At 41.9% G+C, this 14068-nt stretch overlaps 2 protein-coding genes across 3 annotated transcripts in view; one reads left to right on the forward strand and one right to left on the reverse strand.

Annotated features, from left to right (window-relative positions):
* LOC136644575 (protein FRA10AC1) overlaps positions 1-3641 on the forward strand; it is a 41749-nt gene extending 38108 nt beyond the window's left edge. The window contains exons 13-14 of the mRNA XM_066620583.1: positions 778-859; positions 1651-3641. Coding sequence (XP_066476680.1) covers positions 778-859; positions 1651-1693 — 125 coding nt within the window. The 3' untranslated portion in view covers positions 1694-3641. The remainder of the gene's footprint in view (positions 1-777; positions 860-1650) is intronic.
* Positions 3642-5934: 2293 nt separating this feature from the next.
* The window catches only part of PDE6C (phosphodiesterase 6C), a 53581-nt gene continuing 45447 nt past the window's right edge, over positions 5935-14068 (reverse strand). The window contains exons 17-22 of one of the 2 annotated variants that reach the window (XM_066619993.1): positions 13665-13772; positions 13519-13582; positions 10495-10569; positions 10298-10381; positions 8763-8916; positions 5935-6008 (exon numbers count right to left, since the gene is read on the reverse strand). In XM_066619993.1, coding sequence (XP_066476090.1) covers positions 5935-6008; positions 8763-8916; positions 10298-10381; positions 10495-10569; positions 13519-13582; positions 13665-13772 — 559 coding nt within the window. Of the gene's footprint in view, positions 6021-8762; positions 8917-10297; positions 10382-10494; positions 10570-13518; positions 13583-13664; positions 13773-14068 lie in introns of both variants that reach the window. The other variant, XM_066619992.1, reaches the window with a different exon arrangement.

Here is a 14068-nt window from a genome sequence, read left to right on the forward strand (position 1 = left end):
CAGCCCATTCACAGCCTCATTCACAGCCCTAGAGCAGCAGTTCTCAAAGTCCTACTTGAAAATTGAGACCATGGTCTTTGTGGAGGGGGGGGCAGTAGCAATGCTATTGTTCCACTGCCACAATCAAGGGACTTGTAAACCTACCTTTGGGGTAGTGCCAGTCTTCTGGAGGGTGGTGGAGGGGGGCTTGCAACTCCCTCTGTGGGCCTCCCCACTGCTGCAAAGTGCTCTATTTTCCAGGTTGCGATTGCAAAACTGGAAGTGGGTCACAATCACTGAATAGAGCACTTTGCAGCAGTGGAGAGACCTGCAAAGGGGACTTCGAGCCTCTTGCACCCTTGAGATGACTTGCACTACCCCACAAGTATGTTTATAAGCCTCAGGTATGTTTACAATTGGGTGGCGGCGCAATTGCTGTAACGCTATGCCTCCACTCATTTCTTGAGCACTCCCCTTAAGTGGGAATGGCCTTCTACTGGTTCTCCTGGTGGGCTGCTACCCACCTGTTTGAAAACCATTGGACTAGAGTATTGGAATAAAAACCAACTGACAGTGCATCCATGAACATATTGTTATACAGTATATTGTCAGTTTTGTCCCATTCAAACATCAACTGGGTTGTAGATTAGGCTTCATGTATTCTTTCAGACCTTCAATATGGTGTTTTTTCATTAATGTTTATATTAAAGTTGTCGATTGGATCTAGTTTAATTTGTGAAAAATCATACAGTAAAATTATTTTTAAAATGTTAAGTTGCTGTTAACATTATTTGACAGATTTAGGCCATAATGATGAGCAAGAAGGTCCCTCTGATGCTGATTTTTGGAAGGGCCCACAAGCAACAGAAGAGAAAACACGGTCAGTCCTTACACCAAGGGCTTTTCTGCTTTTAAATGTTCATGTCTACTTGACATATTATAATTATTAAGAATATTTCTATACTGCTTTTCAACAAGAGTTCACAAAGTGGTTTACGTAGTAAAAGCAAACAATCAATGGTTCTCTGTCTCCGATGAACTCACAATCTAAAAAAAATGGAAGAGACATCAGCAATAGCGACTGGAAAAGATGCCATGCTGGAGTGAAGAGGGACAGTTGCTCTCCCCCTAGTTAGATATCCATATAGATAATGTTCCTCAAAATTAATAGCATTTATAGTGTTTCCAGGCAAAGCTCCTGCATGATTGCAAGTTCACACTAAGTCCTCAGAAGGAAAAAAAGAACTCCCAAGCCACAAACTCATTTTCCTCTTCAGTATTACCAAAATGAGATGGAAATTATCTTCTCTCTCTTTAAACTGTGAGCAACTATTGTGAAAAACCTGTTTGAATCCTTTCTTTGCAACTATTTTAATACATTTGATCAACAATACAATCACTGTTGTTGTACCAGTGTTAGTGGCTTGCACTGTTGGTGTAGCATCTCCACAATGCCATCATAACTCAATGCTTTGTAACTGTACATTGATATCACAGTATGTCACAGCCTTAGTTTTTTTTTGCCAGCACCGGCCCTGTCAGTGCTGTCTTATAAGTTGAGGACTCGTACTGTGGCCTTGCACTGCAAATTGCCCTGAGTAACTGCACTTGAAAATTATTTCATGTTCTTGCCATGATCCTTAATAATAATATTTTTGTTTTGTTTTACAGGGAAGAAGAATTTGATGAGTACTTCCAAGATTTGTTTCTCTAAAACATGCTGTGGAAGTCGTAAGCTAGTTTCTTCACAAGTCATCCAAATTCATAAATATCAGCTTTTCAAATTTCATGTTCCTCTTTTTTTCTTTAAATACGGTGGGTTGTATTGAAGGACAGTCATGACGAAGTCTCCCTGAAATGAATGGGACTTAAACTAGTCCTGACCAATTTGTCTCAGTTGATTTCAGCAACACCTAATCAAGATGAACTTTCTTTGGGTACCACCTGGTTTTAATTGTATAGTGCATGAAAATGATCTGGCACATTTTTTTCTCCACTGGGCTCTTGGTATGTGATTATTCATGTTTGCAATAATGTGGCCCAAGTCATTTTTTAATGTCTCTGAGGCTCCCGACGGGCAGAAACTGTGCTTCTAGTTTTCCGGAAGCACAGTTTATAGTGTCAGGGAACCTCACAGAGGTTTCCCTGGCACGTTCCTGGGTCACGCAAGGCTCTGTGAGCTTCAGGTGAGTAGGGGGGTGGTGATAGCCCACTGGAGGGGCACCATCGCAGACATTGCCCCTGGGGAAGTCCACTGCTGGTAGCGGTTCACTTTAGCAGAGAATAAACAGTAATCTTGCTTGGTAGCACAATCCTATGAATGTCTTCACAAGAGTAACTCCTACTTAGTTTAATGCGATTTACTCCCAGAAAAGTGTGCATAGGCTTGAATCCTTACGGCCCAATCCTAACCCACACTGGAACAGGAAGATTGACTGACCTGTACTGTATCCAGCACAGATTAAGAGGTGGCCAGAAGGCAACTTGGGGTAAGGGGATATTTTCCCCTTTACCCTGTCTTGCACCCCAGCCATCCCTACAGGACTACTCAGAACTGCACCAGTGAATTCACTGTCGCAAATCCAAGCAGCCTGTGTAAGGCTGTTTGGGTCAGGGATGGAAGTTAGAATTCAGTGAGGGCTGCTGTGGCCGGTCCTACCACCTCCCAGGCGCAATCCGCCTCCTGGGCCACCCTCCCCCACCCAAAAATGTCCCCTTTCCACTTCTGTGATGCCCTCCTGCCACCCTTTCCCACCCCCTATGACGGCCTGCCTGGACCAGTGTGAACTCACCCTGTTCAGCCAGTGCAGAGGCTGGATCTGGCCTCTGGGAGCTGGCACAGGCCTCTATGCCAACCTGGCTGGCTCTTGAGTAGCTGCAAACGTGCTTTACAGCATGTTCACAACACTCCTGGACCAGCACAGGGGCCTGTGCTGCCACAGAGCGCAGTCAGGATTGCACTCTTAGACTGTAATTCTGAACATGTAACACAATAAGAACACATTTAACATTTGAACCTCACTCTTCTTTTTCCCCCCTCCCTTTAAAATTACATCATAACTTAAATCCACAGTAACAGAAATACTCTGCACAAAAACAATTATATAGTTTGGTCCCTGGACAAAGAAGAATCATACAGAAATTTTCATTTACATATTACTGAACAATGGTATATAAAATAGTATGCCTGTTGCATGTAATAAAGGACATAATTTTTTTTCTTAACCAGTAAGAGAGCATATTCATGGAGAGGTTTTTACAAGGTGCATAGCTCAGGTGTCTATAAACCTCTACATTTACCATTTCTGAAAATAATTATATTTTTACAATTCTTACAAACAGAATGGTGGGCAGTATGAAGATATACATTGAGGGTGTCCTTGAATAGTAAAGAAAGGTAGCCTTCTGTGTGTGAAGGCTTCTTTAGGTAAGAAGGTGGCTTTAAAGGTTAATACTTTGTCATCTTACAAGCTCGGTTGGGAGCCAAATCCAATAAACAGCAATCAGCTTATATCTGTGTAACTTGTCACTCAGGACTTTGAAAGAGTTTGTTACTATATTTGCTGTTGTAAAGACTGTACTGTATGCTGGGCTGTCTGTTGTGGATGTGTATGTTTTGTAGATCTTTGCAACACAATTATATAAAAAAATTGTATTGTGTACATATTGATTATGCTGATTTTGCTTAATTCAAAATATACAATTAACAGCAATCTTAGTATTTCCTTCTTGTATCTACATTACAGAAAAATAATAATTTACATATTTAGATGGCATTTTCAAAGTCCTCATAAAATATTTGGCCCAGGAATCAAAGATACAACAAACCAGAAACAGTATGGAAGACTATATTAATTTGGGGCCCGATCCTATACAACTATCCAGCACTGATGCAGCTGTGCCAATGGGGCATGGGCTTCATCCTTTGGGGGGGGGGACTCATGGAGGACTTCTCAAGGCTGTATTGTGGCTAAATCAGTGCTGGAAAGTTGGATAGGATTGGGCCCTTGATTACTTATATACATTATCAAGATTTTGTTTACATTTGACCATGCTTGGAAGTATCTGTAGTTCTTTACAAGTGCACAGAAGCAGATCCTACATAATGTGTTTACATCTCCAGCCTGAAGGTTTAGCCAGTATTTGGAGATGCAAAAACAAAATGGCAGACTTAATGGGAATATTTGCTACCAAAATGGTTGGGCATCCTAGTCACTTAATGCATTTTGAAGAGTTGTTGTCTTGTATACAGAAACCTAGTGCACTTCAGACAAACATTTATCTTGACAGAAAATCCCTTGTTCTGGGAGCTTAAGCTGACACTGGAAAGATCCATTAGTGTAGATTTGATGGTGAGTCTAATCCTTATAGAAATCCCTTTCCCAAATTGCTGAACACCTACATAGACATCCTGGAGGCTATTCCAGTTCTAAATATTGAACATCTTTCCTCCTGTCTTTCCTGTTTGTGGGAGCAGGATCGCTAATGAAAAAGCTAGTGTCTTGTGTTTTATATTTGGGCTAGGCAGTTAAGCACACCTATATGGAAAAAAGTCTATTGAAATAGAAAGGTCTTCATTCCACATAGTGGCCGTAACTCCAAAACTCCCTGTTCCTTGTACAATATCTGTGTATGCACCTGAATTTTTCCATAATGAGTGATGAGTGGTTCTAATGAGTGGTTCCTAGCTTAACTCACTTGTAGGAGTGTCAAAGCAACTTTCTTAATAGCTGAGAGCTGATGGCAGGGAAAAATAAGGAGATAACACCAAAGTGCTACATTCAGGGCTTGTACTTCATGGTCACAGTGCCTAGAGCTGAACTGGAAATTGGTTGTGATCTTTTCCATTGTGTGAGCATTATTATTAATTCAAGGACTGGATTGTACATTTCAGATGGGAAGAGCCTTTCAAAATGTTCCCAGTTTATAAACAGACCTCGGTAGCTTAAATGACCATTGTCCTATGTGAGAGCTGGTGTACACAGCCCTTCTTCTCATGTTAACTTTGTGCCAGGGGAGTTGCTGCAGCACTTCTCCTTCCACCCCACAAAGGTATTGGGAGAAGCTTGTGCTATGGCTCCTCTTCACAACAATATTGCATCTCTCCAAAACAGGTGCAATGCTAGGATAGGTATGGGTTCCACCTGCATAGCTGAGGGTTTCTTAAGATTACAGTCACAGCAAAGTGCTACTGTAACTCCCATGCCACAAAGTTAATGTGAGTGTGACAATTTTTGGGCACATATGTTCTCCATTCACTTCAGTGGATTCAGCAGATCAACATGCAAAGCCATGAACACATAGATATCGTGTCTCCAAATGAATAGGGTATCCCTTGTGAGTGAGAGAACCCTGTGTTTGCAGTGCAGCTTTTGCACACAAAGGAAAGCACTGGATCAAGGTGTATATGTGGGTATGCAGTAGGCCTGTTTGTAGGCACAAATCTGATGTTAGCTTTACAACTTCTAACTTGACGTGCTACAGCTTAATTACTGACCGTACATTTTATCAGATGAAGGAAATAAACATAGTATAAAACAAATTCCTATCCATTAGTAATTAGGGCGTTATAAATTGTGCAACATAGAGCTTATCAAATCAAATGGACTGAAAGTAGTGTAAAAACAATAGTTTTCTGATAGTTTTGCAGCTTTATTATGTTGAATAAAAAACCCTCTGTATAAATTGAGAGTGACAGCAACCGGCGCCCCAGAAACTATCCCTTAATCCACTTGTTTTTTGAAATAATCTCAGGTTATATTCCATCCATCCTGCATGATTTTTCAGTTTTCACTGGATGCTGCCACTTTTCATTCCATTGGTAATGGCAGATGTGTGAGGACCAAAACATCTATGCTAATGTATCCTTTTCAGAAATCCTTTTGGGTGCACTGAAGATCTTCTTATTCCACTGTAGTAGAAATATAGTCCTCGCAGTGTATAGTGCCATTGAAGTTATAAAATTGTACATGTTTTTGATTTTCCATCATCGCCGCCGCCACCGCCACCTCCTCCACCGCCGCCGCCACCTCCTCCTTCTGCTAATAAGGGAAGAAAATAAGTGTTAATAAGGTTAGAACAGTGGCATTAATTAGGTGCTTAATGAAGCTTACTTCATGGCATGACAAACCTGAACTGAACTGACAAACCATGTGTGTTTGACCGTTTGAAAACTCCATGTGTTTTCAGCATATGTACATCTTTTGACAAATAACATGGGTAGCAACCACAGTTTTCTTTCTTTAAGAGCAAGGACTTTTCCTACAGAGACAAGAAGCTATGGATACTACCCCAAGTATTTTCACCAGATGTTATGATAATTAATGCTAAAACTTCTCAAGGACAAACACACACTGAACCGCTGTTAACTGGAAAGTTTCCGCCCAAATCTGTCCCTCACCAGCCTGAGCAATGTAGTAGTGTCGACAGAACGTGCACTGCATGCAGGAGTGGTAGGGCCTACCAGACAGCCTGGGAGAGGGAAATAAAAATATTTTTTTGCAAAAATATGTAACTGGCATACACCCTGAGAAGAGTCACCCATGCCATCATTTTACATGCTCTGTCGGGGTATCTGAGACCCACCTGTGAACATGTGGACCTCTAGCCATTTGCGCTGGTGGCTCCAAAGTACACAAAAACAGTGCGGTTTTAACACCACTAGAACAGGGTTTATGGCAGCAGATCACAAGATTCGCTGCTGTAGGCCTTGAATGCCTACAGTAAGTATATTTAACTTCATGCATCAAATGTAGATGATGAATGGTCCTGGATGATGAAAACAAGTATTGGACCAGTATTATCCTGCAGACCGTTTTTGAGGAAAATTAGGCACACTTTTTTTCCCTAAACGTGTGTGATATTTAAAAGATTTTCTTTTAAGTGAACTAAAAATTAATTGCCAAATCCCAAACTAGTCAGGAATTTTTCTTTCAAATGTTGCCACAGGTTTTTGTTTATTGTGGACCTTAGATGCAAGGGAGGGCACCAGGATGAGGTCTCTTGTTATCTGGTGTGCTCCCTGGGGCATTTGGTGGGCTGCTGTGAGATACAGGAAGCTGGACTAGATGGGCCTATGGCCTGATCCAGTGGGGCTGTTCTTATGTTCTTATGTTCTAGTTGAAGTAATTATTGCTTTCCAGTGCCTTTAAATTATGAGACCAACATAAGAAATAAAACTTACATTTGAAAGCTGTGGCTTACCATGTGACTACATTATTTACCCTTTCTACCTGCACTGAAATGTGTCTCATGATCAGTGGCCTACCCTCTGAAATGTTAGCAGCATGATATTCAAAATATGACTTTATCTCATATTCTGTTTTCTGAACTGAAGTTTCCACTGTAGTGGTTAAGCAAAATAAAAATTATTAAGGCAAGAGCTTACACAGTATACACAACAGTTATAGTATGCAACACAGGGCGCAATCCTATCCTGCGCTGGAACAGGCAAGCCAAGAGGCTTGTGCTGTATGCAGTGTAGGATTGTGGCCATAAGCAGCTCAGCCAGAAATGTTTCCCCTTACCTCCGGGTAAGGGCTGCTGGCCTCTATAGGTCTTGTTGGACTTGCGCCCCCTCTTGAGGGGGCGCAAGTCTGAGGACAGTGGAGCTGCTTGAAGCTGCTCCATTCTCCCTGGGAATGGGGCTTGGGATCTGGCATAACTGCTGGATCCCAGACCCGCCTCCCGCTCCCTGCCCACCCACCCCCAGGGCTGCCCACCGCCTGCCTTCCCCTTGCCCAGGAACACCTCCCCCCCACCGCTTGGGCCGACGCAACTCGCAAGGAGGAAGCCGGCGTGGAGGCTTGCGTCAGACTGCACAGGCCAGCACTTCTTTGAATGCCAGCCTGGCTTTCTCCTGAGGAGGTACAAATGTGCTTTAGGGCACCTTTGGATTGCGCCCACAGTATTATAGTGGGCAGCCTGATCCAAACTAAATTCCCACATGGTGATAAAGCTGTGCCAGCATGGGCTATGTTGCATCCCATGGGGGAATTTTGGCTGCTAGACGTCTCCTTGGTATAAGGGAACATTTCTCCCCTTGCCTTGGGGTAAGCCCCAGCAGCCGCAATGGGTGAACTCAGACATGCATCAACTAAATCAATTGCATTTTTATGACAGTGTGCACGGGTGGAATGCATGTTCCTCCAGCACACCATTTGGTTAAGGATTGGACCATAAGTGACTGGATGTTAAGTGTTAAGTGTGTTGTTAAGTGTTCTGGATGCAGAAGTGTTAAGTGTTAAGTGTAATGTTAAGTGTTCTGGATGCAAGTCATATTGAAATCTAGTGGTAAATCTCCCATTGACTTTTGTTGTCCTGGATTAACATAGGTCTCAAATCCAATCTCATCCAGGAGATTTAATTTAGTTTTTAGCACAGAAAGCAATGGCTAGCTGAAACCGGTTTCACAGATAAGACTATTTCTGTAGTCTTCTGGGGTTGGCAGCTGCTGAATTTCCTTACTTACTGAATTTCCTTACTAGGAAGATATTTCACTGAAATATTTCAAAGTGGGATTCTTCATAACCTCAGCTCCCTTTTTCCTGCTCTATTTGTACCTGCCCCATTTCCTGATGATATGCTACATTTGATCAACATTTTTAACTTTTTAAAAAAGTAATTTAATTTTCATTTCATAAAATGTTTTTTGTTCTGCCTTCACTCACCATTAAGTGCAGTTCAGGAGAGTATAAATTTGGCAAAAGCTCCCTGAGCTTTATATATCGCTGTATGCTACTGTATGTACCAACAGGTATAAGAATAAGTATAGCACCCCTTACCTTTTTTGGCAGCTTCTTCCTCCTGTCTTTTCTTTTCTTCCTCAAGAGCTTTCATCTTTTCTTCATAAATGTCAGCTCGTGACTTCCATTCTACCCGGTTGTTTTGAAGACCATCAAACATAGGTGTAATTTCCTTATGAAACCTTGCAAATTCCTAAGCAAGCAGATCAGTGTCATTTATTACCCACTCACAGTGAAAACTGCATTTTTCATGTTAACGTATAGAGAATTCTGATATGTACAGATAATCTCAAGAGGTGATATATGGTAGATGTAGTGATCAAATGAGATTTATTTTTCTTTATGATCTAAGTCACGTAGGATAGAACTAAATACCAAGCAGGATTCCAAATTTCATGTTTGCCTCTAACATGCAAGCCTGAAGGAGTGTAGCATGGGAGAGGTGGTCAGTGAAAGAGGGATACTTAATCCTTCCTCCATCAGCTGCTTTGCCCCCAGCCTGGCTCTGGGGGCCAGAGATTGCCTAGTCCAATGTGGAAAAAGAGAGGGAATAGTTCACTATTCCCTTGCCCACCACTTCTCCTCTGCAAATGCCCCGGGTCCTATGTTGCATATGAGAGGCAAAAATGGAATTGAAGAATATAGAACAGTGATTTTGTTCTTTCAGAATATGTCTAGACAATCTTTTTATCCTAATGAAGGAACCATAGGTTGCCCAATCTTATTGAGCACTTACAGTGGTAGACTAGAGGCTCTGTGTGCATGCCAATGGCCCGACCAAGCTGACTTATACGATCAAAATTTCTGGTGTCAGTTTGAGGAGACCCATAGGTGATTAGGTGGCCTACTGAGAGGTAAGTAAAAATATTTTTACTCATCTCATGGGCCATCTTTTCACACCCACCCGCCATAGCATGTAGCACGTGCTCCATTAGCCCCACTCCATCGTGTTAACTGGTGAGTGAAAGGATTGGGGCCTAAGGACCCAATCCTATGCTCAGCGCCATCCTGCCACTCTGCCGGCCCTCCAAAGCTCTGCTCCACTGGATCCAGAACCCCGTGTCAGACCTCCCAGCCTGACACAGAGTCTCTCAACTGTACCAGCTAAATAGCCAGCGCAGACTTGAGTTGTCCCATTGCGGGGCCTGAGTTCTTACCCAGTCTTTACGAATGTCCCCTTCCCCCAAGGAGACACCGGTGACTCCCGGCAAGCACTGGATGCAGTGGCAGCCATTTTGGCACCTCTGCTCCTCTGGGCACAGGGCAGCTCAGGATTGGGCTGTAAAGCAGCTAGCAATATTTAACAAAAACAATTTTAATTAATTGAAATAAGTAAATAAACAATTGGTATATAAGTGTAAGGTAAGCTAGTATTTTTTTTCAAATGTAACTTGATATGAACAGCATTAAGTACTACTACCAGGAGGTTTGAAGCTGCTTAAAATTTAACCTTTTCAGATATGCACAACCCTTTGAGAGTTGCATACTCAGTGTGCTTACTTATTCTTAAGGTTTCTTCTAAACATTGTAGGCTATAAAAACTGAACAATATGAATGGAAATGCATAATCTTACCTTGTACACAAAGGTACATACAAAATCAATGAAACCAACTTGAAGCTTGGGCAGTTGCTCACTTTGGTTCCTGTCCATCATAGGCTAGAAAGGAGAGAAGCAACTATTCAGTGGGAATACTGTGTGTTGAAGTGACATTTTAATACCAAAAGCAATGCATTAAATAAAATACTTCTAATACATAATATAATACTTACAATTGGCTGTTGCTGTAGGACATTTCGTTCAAGATCACCTTGCTCCCAGAATTCATTAGCAACCATGATTGCAACCTGGGAATGATGAATAACTATTATTTAAAGATTCAGAAATTGCAATTCAGTTTTCTGTGAGCTCCACAAAACCACTGAATGTGTTTCTTGCCATCATAGCTGTGAATATTTAAATGTGATTGATGTGTACCTGATACAGAACTCAGCTAGAATTGAGACATGTTCTGACTCTGTTGGGATACCACAGCCATGTCCTGAATCCAAATATATCCTGTTCAACAAAAGCTCTGCATTTGAATGAATCACGGTAAAGGACATGTGGTATGACTACATTCCAGAAACATACACTGTGTTATTCTAAAAATATTTAAGGCTTTGCTGGAAGTGAATATTAATTCCAATGTTCGATAATACTGTCTAGCTCAATCATGCGCTGACTGTTGCCTGAGGTACATGGCAGATATTTAATGGACAATTGCCTCTACTGACCACTGTGAAGACAGCCAAAGCCAAAAGAATGGTGTGAACACAAGTACCCTGGGACCAGCATACCTTAGAAAACACCTTCAACCATATGTACTTCCCCATGCCTTAACATTGCAGATGAAGCCCTGCTACATGTGCCATGTATTCATGAGGTGAAAATGTTTAGTGGATAGTGGCACTCAGACTACACCTCCCATCAGCCCCTTAATCTTCTTGAACAGAGATAAGGGCCATGTGGAGGAGTGGAGAAAAATGTGTTGTGCATGCAAGACACTTGAGTCTTGGCAGGCTACATGCTGAGCAACAGGGGGAGGGAAAGGAACCCCTTTGCCACCACTGGCATAAGTGTGTCTTTGGCAGGGGGCTGGGGAAGGCTGATGAGGCAGGACTGAATAATTTTTAATTCTGGCTCAGAAACAAAGTTCATCCCTCCTTTATGTATGTATGTATGTATGTATGTATGTTTGTATGTATGTATGTATAATCTGTTTTCAGACCTAAGCCTAGAGAATTTTAGCAACACCTCAAACTGTGTCTAACTAGGAAAGAGATTGTCAAGTCACGTTGGATAGCTCAATAAAGCTGGTGTCCCGGGATCAAAACACACACTGCTTTTAATGAATGTGTTGTAAACAACATGTGACAATGAAAGCTTTTTTCCTAAGGGAAACAGTGTGTGTGAGAGCGAGTGCGCAATCCAGATGGGAATCACTTTGTAGGGGCAAAGTGTTAAAGCTCCTCTGCTTTATGGTTCCAATCACATTTGTGTTCCCTTGCATGTATTATTTAACAGAAGGACAGAAAAACAATAGAGTCGGCATAAATATTAAAAGTACAGGTTGAGTCTCATTATTTTCGTGGGTTCCATTCTCAGAGCGGATGGCAAAAATCGCATTAAAGCAAATCCATTTAAAAAACATTGTCCCTTTGCTAGGCAATTTAAAAACAGCCTTGCTGACATTTGAGATGTAAAACAGTTACTAAGAAGACAATCCATCAAACAGTCTCTCTCCAGGCGCTTAGAAAGGCTTAATTCCAAGCCAGTGACTCCTCCCTTCACCCAGAGCAAAGTGATTATCTTTCTTTCAAGTGTTCAGGGTGAAGGGAGGGGTCGCTTGCCTGAGAGTGAAGCTAAGTGACTGGCTTGGAAAGTGAGGAAAGTGACTGGGTTGGAAGTGAGGAAAGGCTTAATTGTTCTGGGCTTTTAAAGTTAGAAAAAAGAAAACATAATAGAACTTTATTCTGAAATGGGTTGTAGAAAGTAGATTTAGGGCGCAATCCTAACCCACTTTCCAGCACCGACATAAGGGCAGTGCAGCTCCTGGGTAAGGAAACAAACATTCCCTTACTTTGATGAGGCCTCCATAAGTGCCCCCCAACTGCAGGATACAGTACATGTCCCATTGGCACAGCTATGCCGGTGCTGGAAAGTGGGTTAGGATTTTAGCCATAATCTTTTCTTCTTCTTTCACAACTCTAGAACTGGGGATCACCCAATGAACAACAACTGATGATTAGCAATACATTTGGTACAAGAAAATTTGGTACAAGATGTGGTTATGGCAACTGGCTTAGAGGGCTCTTAGAACAGATAAGAGAGAGGCTAGGTTTATCAATTGCTTTTAGATAGGTATATGTCCAAATAATATTTTTTATTTATATTGTAACATGAATGTACATGTCTCCTCAGTTGCAGGGGCAGCAAAAAACAAGGAAGCACTGCTCACAACCTGCTTCTCAGTTTTACAAAGTCATCCAGCTGGTAGGATTGCCAAACCCTCAAGGATTGGCCTGGAGTCTGCAGGAATTGGCACCAACTTCGAGGTGACACTCTAAAGTGATTCTGGAGATTTTAACAAGGTGTCCTTGACTTATAGCAATCTTATGCATGTCTATTCAGAAGTAAGCTCCATTGAGTTCAGTGGGCCTTAGAGCCCACTCCTGAGCTCCTTTGTGCCAGTGGTACAAGCATACTGCTGGCACTGGGTGTTGCAAACATGCTGTAAGGCACATCTACGGCAACCAGAGAGGAGGAGCCGTCTCAGTGCTGCTCGGCAGGCTAGCTAGCACTCCAGAAGTGCCGGCCAGTGGTAAGTAGTATTGGGACAGGGGAGGCAGGGAGTGGGTGGAATGGGGCAAAGGGGGTGGGGGAGAAACTGGGTTGGGAGGGGAGTAGGACCAGTAGAGCTGTGTCCGGAAGGCCCAACACTCTTAAGTCTGTGCCGGTAAAATAGCTGTTGTAGACTTGAGAAGCCCCACTGTGGGACTTGGAGCTTTCCCTGGGGAAAGGGGACCTCCCCCACCCTCGAGGAGACTTCATATTATTATTGTCCTTGTAAGCTACTTATAGTCCATTGAAAAGTGGACTATGCACTTGGAATTAAACATCCTCAGCTGGTCATGTACTCACTGCAACAAAAATTGCAACATTAAAAAAAAACACTGTAAAAAAAGAATTCTGAAAGGCATCCAAGATTTTACATGAATAAAATTCAAGTCATAGGTAACTTTGAAAGTACCCACCTTACTTTGCACCTCCCAAGGCTTAGTGATAGCAGACAAATCACAGCCGGTCATCATCATAGCCCTTTAAATAAAAATAATAGATTATAAAAAGAGGAAAACCAAAAATGACATGTGGGACGAAGAATAAAATAAAGTTGGCCTACATGATTACTTCTTTTTTTGTTGGGTCCATAGATATGTATTTAATAGCATCTTCTTCTTTTTCCATTTTTTCAATTGCATCCACAATCTTTTGAAACATTGTTCTTTTCCTGTAAAAATAGTATTACTTTTAGTATATAATGGACATAGTTGACCAGGCTCTCTTCTGAAGTCTGTCTTGGGTCCCAGGGGCCCAGTGTAAGCCTTTGAAATTAGGTTCTGGGGCCCAACAAAAAGACTTGATGGAAATTATGCACTGAAGTTGCTGTGGTTACTATTAATTATTATTATTATTATTATATTAATTTATACCCCGCCTTTTTGCCCAACGGGCACACAAGGCGCCTTACAATTTAAAAGTGTAACATGAAAAACAATTAAAAACAATTTACAATAATTAAAAAAT

Source organism: Tiliqua scincoides, chromosome 3, assembly GCF_035046505.1.
Source record: "Tiliqua scincoides isolate rTilSci1 chromosome 3, rTilSci1.hap2, whole genome shotgun sequence".
NCBI lineage: Eukaryota > Metazoa > Chordata > Lepidosauria > Squamata > Scincidae > Tiliqua > Tiliqua scincoides.